This window comes from Ceratotherium simum, chromosome 7, assembly GCF_057802395.1.
Source record: "Ceratotherium simum simum isolate JZ-2026a chromosome 7, ASM5780239v1, whole genome shotgun sequence".
NCBI lineage: Eukaryota > Metazoa > Chordata > Mammalia > Perissodactyla > Rhinocerotidae > Ceratotherium > Ceratotherium simum.
The window spans coordinates 2,609,337-2,629,905 of record NC_141906.1 but is presented as its reverse complement, the minus strand read 5'-3'; the positions used below and the strand labels follow the sequence as shown (position 1 = coordinate 2,629,905).

At 44.9% G+C, this 20,569-nt stretch overlaps 1 protein-coding gene across 2 annotated transcripts; it reads right to left on the bottom strand.

The window, feature by feature from the left end:
* Positions 1-2,289: 2,289 nt before the first annotated feature.
* Positions 2,290-20,000, bottom strand: KCNA4 (potassium voltage-gated channel subfamily A member 4). Of its 2 annotated transcripts, XR_015552657.1 has the most exons (4): positions 19,658-20,000; positions 11,398-16,393; positions 6,023-6,079; positions 2,290-5,855 (listed from the first exon to the last, which is right to left on the bottom strand). XR_015552657.1 is itself a non-coding variant. In XM_087433060.1 (2 exons), exon 2 carries the CDS (start codon positions 15,615-15,617, stop codon positions 13,650-13,652), a length of 1,968 nt encoding a protein of 655 aa, XP_087289186.1. In that variant the 5' UTR covers positions 15,618-16,393; positions 19,658-20,000; the 3' UTR covers positions 11,066-13,649. The 2 variants fall into 2 exon arrangements, 1 of the variants encoding a protein (XP_087289186.1); XM_087433060.1 differs by lacking the exons at positions 2,290-5,855; positions 6,023-6,079 and having other exon boundaries at positions 11,066-16,393.
* Positions 20,001-20,569: the final 569 nt, after the last annotated feature.

Below are 20,569 nucleotides of genomic sequence, written 5' to 3'. Positions count from 1 at the left end.
CAAATGAGTGGGGTAAAGATCCGTAGAGAAGGAGTTAGAGTGAGTTAGGATAACAAAATACCTCTTCCCCCTTTTTCCCTGTGTTACATGTTGAGAACAAAATAAGGTAATATTTTAGTAAGAAAATTTTAAATAATTCCTCCAGCCTTAACTGCAATAATCTTTCATTATGATCACGTGCCATCGTGGTTACAGATGATCATTACACTGTATTACACTCTGAAATACTAGCATGAGATAAACATACTTCAACAGTGCGTTAAAAAAAAATTATGAAAGGCCCTGCACAGTGACCCCAAAAGCAATGAGTAAATAATTTGGTCAGCCTCATCCACATAAAGGCACCTAATGCTTCTACAAATCGCGGTAACGCATGGAGCACACCATACCACCTTGTGTCTCCAACATCTGTAAGCAGCACAGGCCAGGCCAAGTACGAAGCGTACCTTCCACCAGCATGAACACAAGTGAAGACCCTTTCCTCAGCTGCGTGTAAGTCTCCTTTAAAACACTTCACAAGATAAGAATCACACTAGCCACTGTATCCAATCAAGGAAAAGCACATGCGTGTTCTGATTTGGACACGGACAAACAACATAAGTGGTCAAAATGACAAAAACCTACACCTGCTTCTCCCAAACACTCAACTGCCACATGGTCTCCATTTCAAAGATGGGCTGTGCAAACACTCCTAAAAAATAAAAGTTTCCTTAAAAACAATAAAATTAAACACTCTTCTCCTCTGAGAATCTGAGAAAGAAATTAAAAATACACAAGCTTCCAGCACAAACATGCTCATCACCAGTAGTGACGGACACTGGCCACTTCCGTGAAGGCGGCCCATCTGCCAACTCATAGCTGCCTGCAACGCACGCGACCTACGTTACCTAGGCCGCCCCGGAAACTAACAAGCTATCAAAGCGTGACCATGTTAGCACACTAATGAGAGCAACAATCATGAGGTAACAGGGTTGTGCCATAGCCACCAGCACAAACACAAAGGCAAAATTTTGCTTCTTCATGATTAATGTGACTTGGAACTTCTTCCTCTTGTTATCTGTTAATTAGAAAACCAAGAATTACTTATAACTAGAATTTGCTTGTAGGGGTAACAATGGTGTCAAAAGTAAAAAACATTATTTTACCTAATAGCAAAACCCTCTCTGCCTCTATAACTCATCCCCAGTGCTTCATCTGACCATTCACTGATAATTGACGTCAAGCAACTAATATGATTGAAGAGACTGGAGCGATGGCAACATTCAACTTGCCAAGAATTTGGACTTTTTTTAAATGAAATTGAATCACTTAAGTGTCTATACTTTCCACTGAATACCGTGGAGCTGCCTATACTATTGTCCTCGAATATCTGCCATGGAACCATCTTTCTGCTGCGAGTTTTATTACAAGATGCTTTTAATACTATTCTGTGGAGACCAAGAGGTTTCCTTCCCCATGGCAAACAGTCAGGTTTTGACAAATAGCATGACCAGGCTGCAATAAATAATTAGCAAAATAACGGAAGCTTGAAATTTTAATAAAGCAAAAAAACACGATTACTGAGAAACTGCTCTATGTGACAAGAGGAATGTCTGTTTATGTGCTAATTTTCTAGGGTTCAAGCTGTACAAATTATTAGTTTCTCCTACTTAAGAGTTTTATTCTCATAGAAATAATTAAATAATGATTATTTAATACCATAGAAACCATCCATTTGATACCAGAAAAAGTGAAACCTAAAGCCAAATTAAAAGATAAAGATCTAAAATAAAAGTTAAAGATAGGGGAATACATTTATATTCAAGTGTGTGTATAAAGAGACTTTCTTCTGAAAACATACTGCTCTTCCAAGGGAGACAGACTTTTAAATTGTCAAATTCAATTCTGAGGACATTCATACACAGCCCGTTAGACTATTTAGTACGATTTTTTAAAAATAGGCCCTAAATAGAGGCAATGTTATATGATATGAATTTATTTAAAAATCTCAGAAATGTAATCTACTTAATGTAATATCACATTTGTAAATTATACTCTCTGGTTAGGTATAGAAAAATTCAAATATATTTTAAATGCACTTAGCTTCCATTAAAGTACTTCTGAACGAGCCACACAGAATGTTCTGACATCCCTTTCCTTCAGCCTCTTTCAGAAATTATAAATAAATATATGTTCTTCCATCTCCAATTTTCAACGTGTAAAAAAAAATCTGTAAGTCATTCCCTCCTTCATACTATGATAATGAGCAATTCAGCTATTTGCCTAAAAATCATAGAATATTAACTACGTGTCTACTAATTTAGGCTGAAACATACATTTTCAAAGTTTGCAGATACCTTCATGAAAATTGTGAAGGAAAAGTAATCTCAGTTTTAAGAAATCACATAAATAAGGATTTCATTTGCATTTAATGTGCAGAACGTCATATTTCTAAGGCACAGGAATAGTTGCAGTTTGCTAAAGTAAAAAATTAAAATCCCACAAGATAATGGTTTTACAGTTAAAGGTACTTCTCTGACAGAATAGATAACAATTTAAAACTCCCCAAATTTAAAGAGAATTCAGGAGGCGTTTGATACTAACGGCTTTAATGAAGCAGAATTGAATCAATGACTTCACGATGCCAGACAATCAACTTGGCTTTTTAATTTTTCTTCACTGACACGACCAATTGTTTTGGCTTCAAGTAGAAGCAGCTTCAATTAAAGATAAGGGTTGTTTGGCTTGAATGAAGACTAAAAGCCAAGGGTCTCTAACGTATGTTCTGAAAATGAACAAGATAGTCCTCAAGACACATTTCATAGGAGAAGTCTGAGTTGTTCTTAAGAAGTTAAAGCTAGCTGGAGAGAGCTAAATAAAAAAATCTTATTACAACTGCATTTCAAATGTGAAAGCCTTAACTCCAAGAGAAAGAAATCAGACATCATCTTGAAAAGTAAATGGAAACCTGGGCAAATACCTATGGGATCTGATCAATGGAGACAGAAGAAAAATCTCAGAAAAATCCTGCAAGTCTGCCTCAACTGCCCTGACTTAGCCATGTCATTGATCCAATTTTATTTGGCTTTCCTTGGTAGAAATGTCCACAAAAAGAATAATCAGTTTTATATTTATCCAAGAAAGAAACTCAGGTCTTCACTCAAATCAAAATTTTTAAACGCACCATCAACAGCATTCATACCTTTCTCAAGGAGAAAGATACAGGAGAGTTTAAGAAAAGAAATGCTTTTGTGAGGGCAGAAAACCATGGTCCTGAAAAAAACCTACTTTTGAATTAAAAATAGATTATTGTTTATTGTTTCACAGATGTTTATTATTTCAGTCAAATCTGCTTCTCTCTGTCTCTCTCTCAGTTATAACTTAATCACATGTTATTCGATGGAAGAAATATAAATCCTGGGGATTAAAAGAAGTAAATACTCTTTTACGGTCATCTCCACTATTTAAAAGCACTGATGACTGCTACTGCTCACGTAAGAATCATAAAAAACGGGCAAGTTGAATTCGGTCCCATTTACCCTGCAGTTTATACAGAAGCTATGACAGAAAATGAAGCACATTACAGAACGCAAGATAGAGTTTATAAAAAGTATTATTAAAGCATGATAGCCTGCCAATTCACTCTCCAAGGAGAAACTAGATCCAGTCACCCCTACAGATTCTGGGGAAAAAAAGAAAAAAAAAAAGAATGGTAAACAGGAATGCTGCTATCTAGAAAAACGATTCTTTCCATAACTCAAAAATCCTTCCACGTGGACTGACTCTCTGGTGTTCATACATGTAGAGGGTGGGAACACAGGTGCAGCCCAGTCACCTACGTGAGCTCAACAAACATCTGGTGAAAAATAATTGGTAAAAGAAAGAAGTCTGTGCACCCTTTCTGTTCTAATTTTAGCCCTGGGTGAGGAACTGACAAACAGCACCGGAATTAAATTTGTCCCTTTCACAATACCCAACAGTTTTATAAACTTAAATCGTCACAATAAAACATTGCATTGTCTCTGAATTTCAACCCTCCAGTCAGGGTTGAAGCTAGTCACCAAGGGACCAACCTAAAAATAGCCCCTGGTGAGTGAGAGGGCTGGAGTCGGCCGTGCTGTCAGCTCCTCTGCCAGCAGAGTGGAAGACCAAGGCGATGTCTCAGCGAGTGTAGACATTTCCCCTCCAGCAGATAAACGCAGCAGCCAGAGCCTCGCTCTGTAGCCTGAGGAACATCGCAGGAGGCATTTTACAAGCTGGTACATCAGCTGCCTTGCCTGGGAATGGAAATGAGTCCTCCCTGTCTGACAACGTGTTTGTAAAGTGAACAAGACTCAAAACAGTTTGCCCTTAATTTTCTTGATTAAACTCCTAATAACAACAGTTGCATCAGAGCACGATTTTTGCTATTATACTCCCAGCTCATTCCACATTGGGGTTGTTTCTACACAGTAATAAAGCATCTGAGTGAAAAATGGAAAATACACAACTAATCATCCAGCTGTTTCTAAATCCCAGCTGTTCAGCAATAGGCAGAAAATACACAGGATAATAAGAGAACACAACAGACTCACACAGCAGGTGTGGCAGAAGAATCTGGGTGTGCACTGGCACGGCCTGATTTGTGAAACGGGAAGATATCTGCCCGGATCACTCAAAAAAAGCTCTCCCTGAGAATCTGTGAACCTGGGATGGCAGAAGCCTTCCGGATCCCGGCTTCTGTGGAAGTGAAGGTGACGGGGTGCAGCAGGGTGGGGGAGGTGGGGGTGCCACGCGCGTTACAGGTCTATCTCTGCAGTTAAAAACAAACAGCAGCTTCATAATGGGGGGAGATTGAAAAGGGAAACTAAAAGGCAGACCTTTGAACACTTGATTTTGAACCAGTTTATATTGGGTCAGAACTTATATCAGAATCATCCACCTTGATTTCCTTCCCAAATCCTTTCAGGGGTGCAGTCAAATTTTTGAAAGTTGCATGACTTTCTAATCTATCCTGCAAAGCTTATAACACAATACCGCTTTTCATAACCAAAATGAAAACGTCTCCAGCATGTAATTTTCAGTTTATTCTAACAATGAGGGCAGGACATATCCCGTGCCAGACAGACTGATCTCCAGCAGCGATACCCTCGGCAGACAAAAAGGCATCCGTAACTCCTGGGCAGTGCCTCTCCCGCCCAAAGATTCCCCCAGTCCCTGGAGGGAGCAAAACAGTCGGGTGTCACAGGATGATTCACACCTGAAAACACTGTGTGTTGCTTCCCCCTGATCTGTCTAAGCTCACCCTTTCTGTCCCCACGTTCCTCAAGCCGCCTGGAGGCCTGTGAAGTCTGTGAGCCCTAGTAGTGGAACGACACCTCTTCTCTGGAACAGCAGCAAGGAGCCAAACCGCCACAGCGCAGACAGCAGCAGCAAGGAGCTCTCATGACGCTGCACAGATTTTACGATTTTTCCATGCCTCTAAGAACTGCACACCGGCAGCAACCTACATGAACACGCCCCTCGGCTCTGCCTTAGTGACATCCACTCCCAGGACTTCCACTGGTTGCTTGACTCGGTCTCAGTTTTAATACCCTCAGTTTAATTCACATTAGTATTCTGCATTAGAGCAGGGGAGGGGGAGGGGGAACTCCCCCCTGTGAAATACCCGTGCCAGCAGTAATCTTCTAAAAACGTGAAAGAAGCCCTGGGTCTGAAGGGGGAGGTGCACTGTAGCCCTAATAAGACAAACAGCTTCAGTTCCCAGCCAGTCTATGGTTTGGTACCAGATGCTCTGAGAGACGAAGACCAAAGGGAACTGGGATGCCGGACTTACACACATACGCCTCCCAGGTCTGGGACCACAGCTAAAGGATCAGTTCACTCGCCTGGATTTCCTGGATTAACAAAAATTAATACTTAGCATTACCAAATGAAGCAGTTTTCAGACTGATCTAGCTACTTTTGACATCAATTTAGGGGCTTCATTTAGGCATAATCCCTTGCCCCTCGCCTGCCTCCCTCCCACTCCCCCATCCCCCACTGGCTTGGATCCTCCTTATACCTTGTTGCTGCTCCAGGAAAAAAGCAGTTTACTGTCTTCTCATTGGCTGGATCAGACCTGGAGGAAACAGGTCAAGAACTCTGAGACCACTTCTAGGAACCCAGAGGGAAAATCTACTCCTAATGTCCCTTTGTCATTTAGATTGTAATATGGTATATAGGCATTTCCCGGTGTTTTTCTCATATACTGAAATCGGCTTCCAAATTGATTAATAGCAAATGTCGCAAAAAACATCATCAAACAATCTTGTCATCCTCTAATCAATTTGTAACCAAGACTTTCACTTGGTTTGCTGGAAGATAAAATGTTTACATCCACGAATTTGAATATAATCCACAAATTTAATGTGGAAAAGTCAGGAAAAAAGGAAGAAAAACAAAGAGATTCCATTATTCTCTCAAACCTGAATAAACGAATCATTATTTATGGGATAAACTTCCCTCCAGATAAATGGCTCTGAATATAGATTGCAATCTCCAAATCTCATATTAATTTCTTAAAATAGTTAACTAGAGATACTCTTCAAGCTAATAAGATAGTGTGGAACTTAGAGTCTCTATTTTCTTATCAAAAGTCATTTTAATATTAGGTAAAACATCCAAAACTAAAACCCATCCCCCAACAGTAATGCCAACAATGACACCAAGTAGGAAGGGCAAATAAACAAACACACACAAATCCTACTGCATTCCCTAGAGGTTCCACCACCTCTTGGTAGATTTCAGTCCAGTGGGAGCTTCATTAATTATTTCCTACCCTGCCTGATAGCAAATGAAAGCCTCATTTGGATCATGATCCCTACCAATTGAAGGAGAAAAAAAGACTCGCTCAGGCGCCATCAACACCATTAGTATTCTCCAGGAGAAGCATCAGTCTATTCAGGTACCAGGTAATTAAGTTTATAAATAGAACACACACATCCTCCATGTCAACTACAGTGGCCCCTATCATTGAGAGTGCCCTGGCCTCCAAGAGATAGGTGATTTTCCAATTATTTTATGGTTTTGTATGTGAGGCTGAGCACTACTGGAACATCCCCCCACCCCCAAAACCAACAATAACCTGAGACTTTTTAATGCTGTAACTGAACCCAACAGAATTAAGGAAGTTATATTGAACAGCAGCTACAAGATAAAGGCTGCAAGTAAGTCTATTTGTAGAGAGTACAAAGCAGATCTGTGGGGCCATATAGTCTATATATGATCCTTCATACAACGGGAATAATGTCCACAAAAAATATAATAAACATGTTGCAATATTCCACAAAGCATAAAAATTAACCCTTCCTGGGAATGAACCTTCATATCTCCTTATCCAGGGGGTGTCTCAGAGCTTAGCTCTAACACCCCTGTGGTTCTATGGCACAAAAACCCAACCTAGATGTAAAGAAAGGTTTTCAATCCTTAAGTCTCACCATTTCCCCAAAACATATGGGAGTTACACACTTTCTCTTCACTTTAGGAAGTCTCTTTCAAGGCCTCAGACCATTCATTTTGCTTATCTACAGTATCTTTTGCCAGAATAAAGGCAGAATATGAAATATATGATATATATAAACATATGGATATATATTAATCTAATTTTTTAAAACAAATATAATTCTTTGGCTCAGCACTGGCACAACTTTAGTTGATATCCACAGGGGCAAATATTTATGTAACTGCTCTGACTGATTTAAGAGGTGACTGACCCCTCAATGGCCAGTAGCTTAAGGAGCTGTCGATAAAAACGCCTTCATGCTCTCTGGCTTGAAAGATATGCCCCTGGTCTACAGAATCATGAAAAAACAATCCAAGAACATTTCGACATAACGCCAATACCTGGAAAAAACCAACGTGTGTTCCAGATTTATTAGTTATTCCTAATAAGTACTATTAAGACCACTGCTAAGGTAAGCTGGCATTTCTATTATTTTTACAGAAAATGTTAACTTGCATATTCTTTCAGTAACTTACTTCTGCTTTATGTCATTAACCACACGGTGGGGACAGTGAGGAGCCACGAAAAACCTTGCCCCTAAACCTTCCAGATTTTGTTCTGATGGACGTGACACACTGATGTGAGCAAGGACTTGGCTTCACAGTGAGGTTTTGCTCTGCTTCCTAGCTTCAGTGTATTTGTGGTTTCTTTGAACTGTATTGTTTTCTCTTCATGATTTAGCATTTTCTAGACTGGCTGTTTAATGGGAGACAATGGTTCTGAGCCTGAGTAGAGCCAACCTCAGATGAGAAACTAGTTATGGAAACCCTATACAACAGATAATTTGTAGGTCAGGAAGTAAAAGTTGACTGTCTGTGGATCAACTATCAAAATCATTTAGCTCCCGGTACTCTGAATACAAATTCTCCTTCCAAGATACCAATGACAGCAAATAGATCAAAAACTTAACTGCAGGTCAGCAACACCATGACCAGAGAAGGTGGGCATATCTTTTCCCAGAGGACAGCAAGACTTCTCATTTAGCCCATTATTTGCCTTCTACTTCTATTCCGGCCCCAATTCATAGTACCCAGGGGCCTGAAAGGGTATGCTAGAGTCTCGCTTAGAGCCACGGCTCACTAAATCTGTGCGATGTTTTTCAAAGCACGAAATTCATGCCCTGGCATTAATTTATTTACCCATAACTAAAGTCACCATATTTTCTGAACCTCAAATTGGGCCATATGGTCTGATATGTATTAGCATACTTTTCACGAAGAAGATACTGTAAGAAATTGGGACTGCTATGGAAACAGAAAACTGAGTCAGAAATATATCACAGTCCTAATCTTAATTTACATTTCAGAAGTGCACATTCCCATTTACTGCAAAAATAGCTCTGCTTACTTCAATCTTGAACACAAAACACTCCATCAACCTTCTTTCACACAGGAATACTGATCCCCATACTAGAAAGTAGGACTGTCTTCTAACCTGTGGTGGTTACATTGGTCTGGAAGACCCTGCACTTTGAGTCAAGGAAGGCCTGACAGGCAGGAAAACCAAGAGGTACCTTTTGTCCACACCAAATGTCCCGTGCAGAATTCAGAATGACTTTTGGGTCAGGAAGATTCCCTGGAACAGGCCCCTTTGTCACTGAATGACAACCCATAATCGTTCTAAACTCTATCAATAAAAAAAAAGAAACATATAAAGAGGGATGTTATACTCTGCATCGTGCACATGAGCACATCACACGTTGCCTTAAAGACGTAGACGGAACCTAGGTGTGTTTCCCCTTTACCTAGGAACACCTGCAATGCGGGTGCTGAAGATGCTGCCCAATCCCCCAAATCAACAACAGTGGGGGCACCACTGCCGATTCTCTTGAGACCTGTTTATGATTACAGTGCAATTAAAAACAATCTCCCCCTGGTTAACGTTGACTTTCTAAAAAATGGAAGATATACATCTTAACTCAGAGTGTTTTCCCTAGATATTTCTTATTCATATATTAGATTGTATTTAACACATGCTTAACGAACACATTTTCACAAAGCTTCAGCCACTCTATTTCAAACAAATTCGACAAGGAAAGCAGCGGCACTTGTGAAATACTACATGTGTCTAAGCATAAAACGAGTCCCTGGCACAGGTCAGAACACTGTTTACTGACAAGACTGTACTATAAGAAAGCAAGAAACCAAAATGTTTACTTACCAACTTCTACCATATGTATTCAACTGAAGACTGAGGAGTTATTTTTTTATTAAGCAAATCCCTTCCCTTTAGAAGTTGTTAGAATAAACAGCTTCAAAATACATCCTATTCATTCAGCTTTACATTTTAAAATCTCAATCTCAAACTCTTGGTTCTACATTTAACCTAACAGTGTGATTTTATTTATTTTTTTATTTTTTATTTTTATTTATTTATTTTCCCCCCAAAGCCCCAGTGCATATGCACATCCTTCTAGCTGCTGTATGTGGGACGTGGCCTCGGCATGGCCGGAGAAGCAGTGCGTCGGTGCACGCCCGGGATCCAAACCCGGGCCGCCAGCAGCGGAGCATGCGCACTTAACCGCTAAGCCACGGGGCTGGCCCTAACAGTGTGATTTTAAAACTATTTTATTCCTATCACTTAACTATAAAATGAAGGCGGGTCTGACTTGAGGGATACTTAGAAATATCAAGCGAGTCTAACACTTCCTTCAACTCCACAGAATTTTGGTGCTAGAAGGAATCAAGTGATAATGTAGCCCAATCACCTGATTTTACACTTAAAAACAGCCCTGAGAATCAAGGAGGTGAAGTGACACGCCTATGGTCAACAAGCCGGCTCTCGCCTCCTAGATCAGCTGTCATTCCTCAAGTGCCCATTCGCTCCATTTCACAGAAATTAAAAGGAATATTTAGTCCTCCTCTCTTCTCCATAACTGTTATGTATAACTGTTTCCTTTTCAAGCATTTGCAAGAGAGAACAATGCATCCACCCTTGAAAAGACTCTGATTGGGATGACCCTCAAATATCGTACTTCTGGTAACATTTACTATCATCTGAAAAGCAACTACAAGATCCCAGATCCCAGGAATCCAAATCTTTAAATGAGTCGCTTCTATTTTATCTTACAACCAAATTCGTATGGTGGCCTCTAAGAAGATACAGTTTCCTAAATCAGTTACAAATAGCCCTGGAAGCATATTTCTCAGTACAAAATTTTCACAAATGGTACTAAAGCACTTTGTGCAGCTTTGACTTGGAAAAATGCTATAACTCCACAGCAGAACTGAGGACTCCACCTGTGCACACTCTCTAGAAGAGGAGTGTTCCACACAGAAGTGCCCTGTACAGGGCATAAATCTTCCTTCTCAGTGTGGAATCAAGATCCAGACAGCCTAAAATAAATGCATCTTGCAGGAAAAAACAAACAAACAAACATACATTTAGTGATCACCTGACAATATTTGGTTTGGAAGCCCATGACTGTCTCTTCTTGACCCTTGTACCCTTAAGAAAACCATGTGAGATAAACGAAAACCCAGGATCCCCAAGAGACTATATTTCCTGGATTCTCAGAATTATCAATTCTAATACATATCAATTAAATTTAATTTAACTGTTCAGATTTAAAAAGGAGGTGTTGTAGAAACAATGAAACACAATACGTTATTCCTTCCAAACACATTCAAATCATTGTTATTGCTATTATAGAAGGCTCAGTGTACACCCGATGCTGGAGAACATTCGAACGGTTTTAAGATATAATCTGACCTAGTTGGGGACAGCAAAAGATGCACGGTGCTGCGTCCAGAGTCAACTTGGTATATCACAACATGCCTGGGATCTTCCCCCACAAGAAGAAACTTCCCCCAAAAAGAAGAAGCAATTATTCAATGATAGGCTATCTTGTGTCTGCAAATCAACTTCTTTTAACAGCTCAAAATTAAAGGAATTACCCATGATTTCCACAAGATCCTAACAAAGCAGATGTCGCTCATAGGTTCTCAACCTCTTTTTCTCCCAGAGGGAGATGAAGCGATGTAGACACCACATCAGGCATTGGCATGGAACTCGACATCTCAGTCTTCACAGCTCTCACTGGCTTTCCTCAACAGCTCTGGGACGTCACACATGCTTTATGGCGCCCTCTTTTTACTAGGAGGAAATTGGGGCACAGAGATTAACAGAGTGACTTTTCCAAATGACCCAAATAGCCTTTCCCCCGTCTAATGCTTGTTACACGTTTGCTCCAAATCCAAAATATATTATAACGCCATCTTTGAAGTCTTGTTACAAGATGGCATTTCCTTATTTTCTCACTCTCTACTGTCCCCTAGAGACCTTTGTTCTGCACTTTCAGACCTGACTCCCCTGTGGCTGCTTCTCATTCTCCCAGAGTTGTTCTCTGAGGAGGTGTGGCTCTGCAAAGTCCTGGGGAAGGCATGGGGGGAAGAGTGAAGCTTTGCTTTCAGACCTAACACTGGACTTACTTTGAATTTCAAATATCATTAAAGGAGAGGTAAGATTTACATTCTTATCAAATGATGGCCTGGGATTAAAAAGCCGAAGACAAGCTATTCTAGGTCTTTTTTTTTCTTTTAGTTCACAGTTGTCAGAGTTCATTATGTGCTACGATACTCTAGGTAGTATTTTTTTCCAAACCTCAGGACAACTATCTTATAAAGAACAGGGTTGAAGAAACAGTGGAGAATAAGGCCTCTTACACATTCTGAGTTTGCTAACCCACATCTCATTGTGACTTAATAGTCAAGTCCCATCATTGGCTGTTACCTCACATTCTAGAACCTCGTCGTGAGTTAAACGCAGTTACGTGTGTCATAAATTCCTTTAATCAAAATGATAATGATGGTGATGTTGAAACCAAACGTTTTGACGCAATTCTTTTTTATATCAATTTTAGCAAATAGAACGCTAAATTCTGAGATGGACCCCACACTCTGCTCTTAGGGAGCTGCACAAAGGAACAAACTTAATAAATCCAGCATTTATGTCGCACATTTAATAGAAAGCTCTGAAGCCACAATCACTGTAGCTGCTGGGCATCTCACGTCTTCCAGAATTCTTTCAGTGCATGCATTACCTTTGGTTAAATTATTCTGGATTTAAAGGCAGAAGAATATTTAAAATAGTATGGTTTCAGAAGCATCATTGTAACAGACCAATTTCAAAAGATTCAGTTGCTAAATTTGACTTCATAGTCCCTTTGCACATCAGTTATTTAGACTTAAAAAGAGAAGGGAGTCATGTGCTGTTATCTCTGTGGCCATTAGTCTCACACAAAGAAAAGAAGAGAACAATATAATAAGACTAAGAAATCATTCTTCCAATGATTGTCATTGAACTGTTACATTAGTAAACATTCACAGTATGAAGTGTCTCTCAATCTCCAGCATTTAAAGTAGTGCAAAGGAAAGAAAAACCAAACATTCCAGTCCTGGTATCTGTGAACAAAACTTGTTACATTTTCTCCCATTTCATTTCTTCCATATTGTTAGGCATTTGCTGTCCTATCTTCCCAAAATTAATAATAAAATATAATCAATTTCTAAAGGCCCCTGCAGCCTTTTTAAAAGTTAATTTCCAGTTAAAAATAAACTTTAATTAAATCCATGATAAAACTGTGACCTATATTCTATTAAATAATTCACTTTCTTTTTTTTTCTACATAGTAATTCTCACAATTTTTAAAAAACAACAACTATGGAATCCAAAGACGTGAGAGGCTATAAAAGCACTGAAAATGACTGCTCGAGTTCATCAGTTCTTACATAGTAAATACTCAAAATGCCAACTTTTCCCATCACTGCACAATTACTAACAACGTTGACAATTTATTTACACACACACACGCACGCAGCACGCACGCACACAAACACGTTCTCTCCATGGAACCACCTTTATGTTTAACATCTTTTCCAGTTAATGTGCAAAATTCTTGCATTCTAATAAAAAATATAAAGATAGATTTGCTCCTATTTAAGCCTCCCTCTTCTCCAAGATGTATCATTTATTTGATATGTAAGACAAGTTTAGTAACAATTATGCCATGTATAACCATTAAATGGCGTACTACTGTATGCGTTGGCTTCATTTGCATATTTCATTTTCATAACTGCACTCTCTATGCATAAATATATTTGGAGATGCTGGGGATGGGGGAGGGACTGTGGCGGGCGGAGAGCGAGATTCACACGTCGGTCTCCACAGCCTTCACATTAGAACAGTTGTTTTTATCTGTCTCACTGTCATCCTCCTTTCCCTGACACTTCTCCTCCTTTGCACAGAGAGATTCCTTAACTCCTTCCTCCATCTCTAGATACTCTGACTTGTCCCCCAGGGAAGAAGAAGTAGAGCTCCGGAATTTCTTCAGCAGATTGGAAGGGAGGTACGGGCAACTAACTGCATTCTGTGTCAGCTGTGTCTGCTCCTCGTTCTCAGTCTCTCTGTGGTAGAAGTAGTTGAAGTTGGAGACAATGACGGGCACAGGCAAAGCGATGGTCAGGACACCCGCAATGGCACACAGGGACCCCACGATCTTGCCCCCCACAGTGATGGGCTTCATGTCCCCATAGCCCACAGTCGTCATGGTCACCACAGCCCACCAGAATGCATCTGGGATGCTTTGGAAATGGGTGGTAGGTTCATCCGCCTCCGCGAAATACACAGCGCTGGAAAACAGGATGACCCCGATGAAGAGGAAGAAGATCAGGAGGCCCAGTTCCCGCATGCTGGCTCTGAGGGTGTGGCCCAGGATCTGCAGGCCCTTGGAGTGTCTGGAAAGCTTGAAGATCCGGAACACTCGGACCAGCCGGATGATCCTGAGGATGGCAAAGGACATGGCCTGCTGCTGCTGACCGTTGCCCCCGCCCTGCTGCTGGGCCAGATCGGTGCCCAGTGTGATGAAATAAGGCAAGATGGAGACAATGTCAATGATGTTCATGATGTTCTTGAAGAAGAGTGCTTGGCTGGGACAAGCAAAGCAGCGAACCACAAACTCGAAGGAAAACCAAACAATGCAGACCGTCTCCACGATGAAGAAGGGGTCGTTGAAGATAGTGTGCCCCGAGTTCTCCGGGGGGGGTGCCGAGGTGTCATTCAACGACCCGCTGTGCCCACCCGCACTCAGGGCCATGATGAGATCCCTGTCGTCCCTAAACTCAGGCAAGGTTTCCAGGCAGAAAATGACAATGGAGATTAAGATGACCAGGACGGAGACGATGGCTATGCCCCTCGCGGGGCTGGAGCTCTCCGGATACTCAAAGAGGAGCCAAATCTGCTTCTTAAACTCGTTCTCCGGCAAGGCCCTGTCCTCCTCCTCTCTCACAAAGCCCTCGTCCTCCCGAAACTTGAGCAGGGCCTCCTCCCCCAGCTGGTAGAACTTCACCTCCTCAGTGAAGATGTCACAGGGCACGTTGACCGGCCTCTTCAGGCGGCCTCCCGACTGGTAATAATATAAGATGGCATCAAAGCTAGGCCTGTTCCTGTCAAAAAAATACTCGTTCCGCAAAGGGTCAAAGTACTGCGTCCTCTTCTCAGGGTCCCCCAGCAGCGTCTCCGGAAACTGGGCCAGGGTCTTCATCTGGGTCTCGAAGCGCAGGCCGGACACGTTGATGACCACGCGCTCGCAGCAGTCACTGTAGCGCACGGCGCTGTAGGCCCCGCCGGCGCCGTCCTCCTGGGGCAGCAGGTCCGTGTAGGAGCACTCGTCCCCGCGGGCGTCCTCGCTGCAGCAGATCCTGCCCTCCTCCTCCTCGTCCTCCTCGTCCTCGTCCTCGTCCTCCTCCTCCTCGCTCAGCTCCCTCAGGATCTTCTCCTCAGAGCCGCTGGGCATCAGGTCGGAGCAGTGAGGGAAGCCGCTCTGGCGGTGGTGGACCCTCCTCTTCTCCGGCCGCGGCGGCCGCCTCCTGCGACTGCCCCGGCCGCTCGGAGGCTCCTGCGGGGGGCAGGCCGCCCGCGCCTGGTGGTGGTGGTGCGAGCCCCCTCCAGAGCCCCCGCCGCCTTCCACGGCAGCGGTGGCAGCGGCGACGGCGGCCGCGGCCGCGGCCCTCGAGTGGGCCAGGCGCTCCCGCTCCCGCGCCCGGGCCTGGGCCGCGTACCCGTAAGGCATGTGACTGTTGCACCCTGAGCTCTCCGCACTCACCATCGCAACCTCCATGGTGGCGGCCTTTGGAAATGGCTGGCTCCAGTTGTAGAAGAAGAAGAAAGGAAAATAGGGCAGCTTCTCTTCTCACCAAATTAAGGTAAGTTTGGAACCCTTAAGCAGATTGCTTGGAAGACTAGGGATATTTTCAGTCCAACTTTGCATTTTCTGTTTTTAAACCAGCACGCCCCATGCTCTCTCTTCCCAGGGATTCAACACTGCTCTCTAGAACTTGGCTGCTCTAGATACACAGCCTTGCACTCTCAAGCCTAAGTCAGAAAATGGCCGGGTCTCCCAAACACCTGTCTTGGGGTGGATCTTCAAATTCGGAAATACATTTAGGATGTGGTTGGTGATGATGCTGCTCGATTCAAAGGCAGCAAGTATCTGACAGCCAGCAGTTGTGCCTAGAAAATGGAATATATGTTTCTGCCATGGAAATTGTCCAAAGCTCCGTCCATCATATTTAAATAAAATGCAAATAAGCCTTTAGTCTTAGCACTTGCCTTCTAGTGACGTCTTGACCCATGTTAACACGTGACTTGACGTATGTCCAGCCATTGCCGCTCAAAGCCTACCAGGGTGATTCTCCAGGCTCTCCCCTTAAGTTCATCACAGGCCTCCTGGACCCAGGGGTGATGCCAGGCTATCGACAGAGACAAAGACCTTGGGAGGTAGAGAAGGTGCAAGACGAGGTGTCAGCAGGGGCAAACCCGGCTCTGAGGTCTCCATAGAAATCAAGGAAATGCAGAGCATCCTTCAGCTAAACTCATGCAGAAGAAGCACTTCACCTGAAAAGGAAAGAGAAACAAGCAGAGGAGAGAAATAAAAAGAAGAATCAAATCACAAAGAGCAAACTGAGCATTTCCTTCACACCACATCTTTCTCTTGTCCTCAAGCAAACCATATAAAGCACCAAGTGACCGTACATTTCCAGGAGTATGGGGCAGGTTGTTAAATATCCTTCTCACTAAACAGCCTTCTTTCCTTCTTCTTCCGATATTATTTCAGCTCAGTCTATTTTCATAGCAACTCAATTATTTTTCCTCTCTCCACTCTCAACCCACATGGCTCTTCCTTCAAACCTCCTTTGCACTAACGCCAAGTCTTAAATCTCACTGTCACTCTCTTCATTCCACAATAATAATGCTGTCACTTTAGGGGCCGGCCCGGTGGCGCAAAGCGGTTAAGTGCGCGCGCTCCGCTGCGGCGGCCCGGGGTTCGCTGGTTCGGATCCCGGGCGTGCACTGAGGCACTGCTTGGCAAGCCATGCTGTGGCGGCGTCCCATATAAAGTGGAGGAAGATGGGCACGGATGTTAGCCCAGGGCCAGTCTTCCTCAGCAAAACAAAAAAGGAGGATTGGCAGATGTTAGCACAGGGCTGATCTCCTCACAAAAAAAAAAATAATGCTGTCACTTTACAGCTGCTTCCATAATTCATTGATCTCAAGGCATTTTTTAAAATTTCCACTCAAAATATTTCTGGATTTAGTCCCCTTCCACCCCTACTCTGTCTTGATTCAGGATTAGAGAAATCGGAACAACTAGTTTTCCTTAATCCAGGCTCCACTGCTTGAACAAGCTTCAGTCACCTTATCTACAAAGTGTAGGTAATAATACAACCTCCCCCCTCCCTCTTGGAAGCATTAAATGAGATAAAGGATGTTGATAGAATAGCACAGAGCCTTGTACATAACGAATATCAATAAATGCTGGCAGTTACTAATAACACGACAGTAACGTAAACTGTTACCATCTATCCACCCACACCCACGTGTGTATGTCCTTACAGCACTGTCTCAAGTAGGGAAGGACGGAACGTGAGGACATCCAGGGTGTTCTGAGACTCACCCGGGGCCTGTGTCGAGTTGGCAATCCCTGACTCCCTGAAGCATGTCCTTGTTGTTGCTTTTCTGTTCCTCAGACTCCAGAACACTCTCTGCCACCCACAGCCTAGGAGCTAATCTCCGTTTCCAGTTGTCTAAGAATCATCTTCTGTCCTTGCGTTCCTCCATGTTCACTCTAAGGCTTCCTCCTACACTCTTCTCAAGGGACTATCTCCTTACATTTTAAATCCCAGTTCGTGTGGACTTTATTTTCAGCCTATCATACTTTCCCCTATAATTTAATCCATAGCTCCCATCCCTCAACCCCCCCCTCCTCTCTCTCTGCCCGCCTTTACTCCCAATCTCCCCCTCCCTGACCACATCTTCCTTGCAGCACACTCTGTCCCCACTGTCACTTGGTAGTCTTGGCCTTTCTTCTTCCTTCGTTTCCTCTGCCTCAGTCCAGCTAATTCATCTTCTCCACCAGGACCTGTAAAAGCTCCCACTCCAGTCTCCTGTCTCCTCTTGCTTCTTCCATTCACTCTGTCCAGCAGGACTTCCAAGAATGCAAAGAGTGGCCCGGGGAACCCGGAAGGATATGGACACTCAGAATTCAGGGCATCAGAATGGGCACCAGCTTCTATTACTGGAAGCACTGGGGGAGCATGAGAGAAATGGCTTTCTGCAGCCATTAGCAGGATTCGGCTCTTGACCACCTGCTGCTGCTTGCGGAACCATGCCAGCCTAGAAGCCTCAACACACCCGACTTTTACGAAGAGATAAGCAGGGAAGTGGCAGACAGAAGGCTTCTCAGCCACATATCCCTTCCCAAGAACACACATTCTCATAGGGCAAGAGGCGAACTTGATGGGACACAAACCCCTGAAAATATACCTCTGAAGGTATCTCAAATGGCATCCTCTTTCCCTGACTCCGAACATCATCCCATACTCTGAAATGTTTCCCTCAGGAAGTCTCCAAAGCTCTGCTTTCACTGTGGAGGGTCAGACCAACATCCTTTAAAGACTTTCACAGGCCAAATAGCCTGGGAGTCTGCTCATCTTCTTCCCCAACTCCCTCAGAGCAGTTATAATACATTATTTACATAAAGCTCCAGTGTAACCAAAGTGCCTGTAAATTCATATACTACGCACACCTCTCCCGCCCAACTGACGCCCAGAAGGTCATGAATCAGAGGGTCTTCTCATTCACCATCTCCTGCCCCCTTTCTGTTCCACACCAAATAATTTCTAATTTATTCCTTTATTTATTTATTTATTTAGGTGTGCTAGTTTTTGTTTATCTAACTCCCTCCCCCACCCTACAAAAAGCAAATTATCTTCCTTTTAATTGGCTACCAGTTACCTCACTATCCCTGATCTTTAAAAAAAGAAGAAAGAAAAGCATCCTTCTACCCAGCAAACCAGACTGGTTTAGAAATTCTCTTCCTTCTCAAGGTATTCCTGTTAGGAGAATCCAGTCAAGCAGACTCCCAGGAGCCCTTATGGGGGAGACCTTTGCAGCGAAATGTCCCTTCCTCTGTAACACCATCAAACTAATACGATTTTGCAGACTACCCGTTCCCCAAACCCTGCGCCCCCAAACAACAGCAAAGCATCCCGCCCCTCCTCCTCCCACCCCCAACAGGGCTGTTTTCCTCTCGCAGTGCTAATTCCTGCAACTGTCTTAGGGTGGTACCTGAACCTTATCAGAGAGAGAGAGAAAGAGAGAGATTGAGAGAATCAGAAAGGCCAACACCGTGAGAAACATACACTTCAACGCACGCCATTTGTACAGTCGCTATGTGTTGCTCAAATGCTCAGCAAATGCACGCAAACCCAAATGTTGGGAGAGGCAGCAATTCAAACCGCTCGCCAGCTGTTCCCCAAGGAACGGAACCGGTGAGCCTGGGAGGAGGCGAACGCTGCTGAACCTGAGCCGCGCCTCGCCGGGACGACATCTTCCATCGCGCCCCCGCCTCCAGCCCCGGCCCCCCGGCGCCGTGGGCAGGGCGCACCCCCATCCCCAGCCCGGGGGTCGCGATAGCGACCGTCGGCCCCGAGCGCCGCGCAGCATCTGCACCTCCCTCTCCACCTCCTGGGTTATTTTTAACCGCCTTCCATTCATGCCCTCTGTCACATTCCCGATATTATTTATCCCTCAAACGCCCACTGCTTCTGAAGAGCCGTAGAGGAGAGTGGGGAAAAGACCCGAGGGCACCACACTTACCGATCCAGGCGGGCGCACAAGAAAAATAGAGAGAACCCCGGTGTCGTTCCCCCCAGAGCGACAGCAGCCGGAGGAGGGGAAGAGCGATCTCGGGTAGAAGGAACCACTCCGGGGAGGCAGGCGGAGGCTCCAGGACATCCAGGGAACAAGTTCTGTCGCCTGCACGGGGGCGCAGGGTCCTCGCCGCTGGAGCCCGGGGCGGGGGTCGGGCTGCGCCCGGGAAGACCCCAAGACTCGGGCTCCTCCGGAGTTCAGCACAGGAGGGCCAGGTGGGAGAGGAAGTCAAGGCTCCGCAGCAGAAGCAGCGGAATCCTAGACAGCAGCGAGCACTTGTTAGCGGGAGCAGCGCCTGCAGCACGCATCCCCCGCGCGCGGCGCTGCAGGCGCCGCACACGCCTCCCGGCCGGGAGCGCGCGGGGGGCGGGGCCAGGGCGGGGCGGGGCCTGCGGGCCGGGGCGGGGGTGGCGGGCCGGAGGCGGGGCGAAGGGGCCGGAGGGGCGGGGCCTGCGGGCCGGGGGTGGGACGCGCGCGCGGTGGCAGGGGCCCCGGGGGCGGCGCGGCGGGGCGGGCGCGGTCACGACACCGTCCCCGCCAGCCCCCGCACAGCCCCGACGCCCGGCTCCCGGGAGCGGGTGGGAACCCTCTGGAGCCCCGAGCTGTGGCCTCGGGGGGAGGAGCTGGTCCCGACGGAGGAGCCCCAGGAGAGGTCCGGAGGGTGCCCTCGCCGAGTCCAGTCTGGACAGCGGGGTGATTCTGGGCGTCCTCGCCCCTGCCGGGCCCGCTGTCTTTGCATCTCCCCGGCACCACCGCGCCCATGACGGGTTTGTGGGGTTGGGGCCCGGGTCCCCTCGGGCAGGCAGCCGTCGGGGGCTCTCCCGCCTGCGCGCGCGCCCGGACCCCGCGGTCCCGCCT

Bases quoted from the DNA above. Each gene is read 5' to 3' on its own strand.
- KCNA4 (XM_087433060.1), bottom strand. From the start codon at position 15,617: ATGGAGGTTGCGATGGTGAGTGCGGAGAGCTCAGGGTGCAACAGTCAC.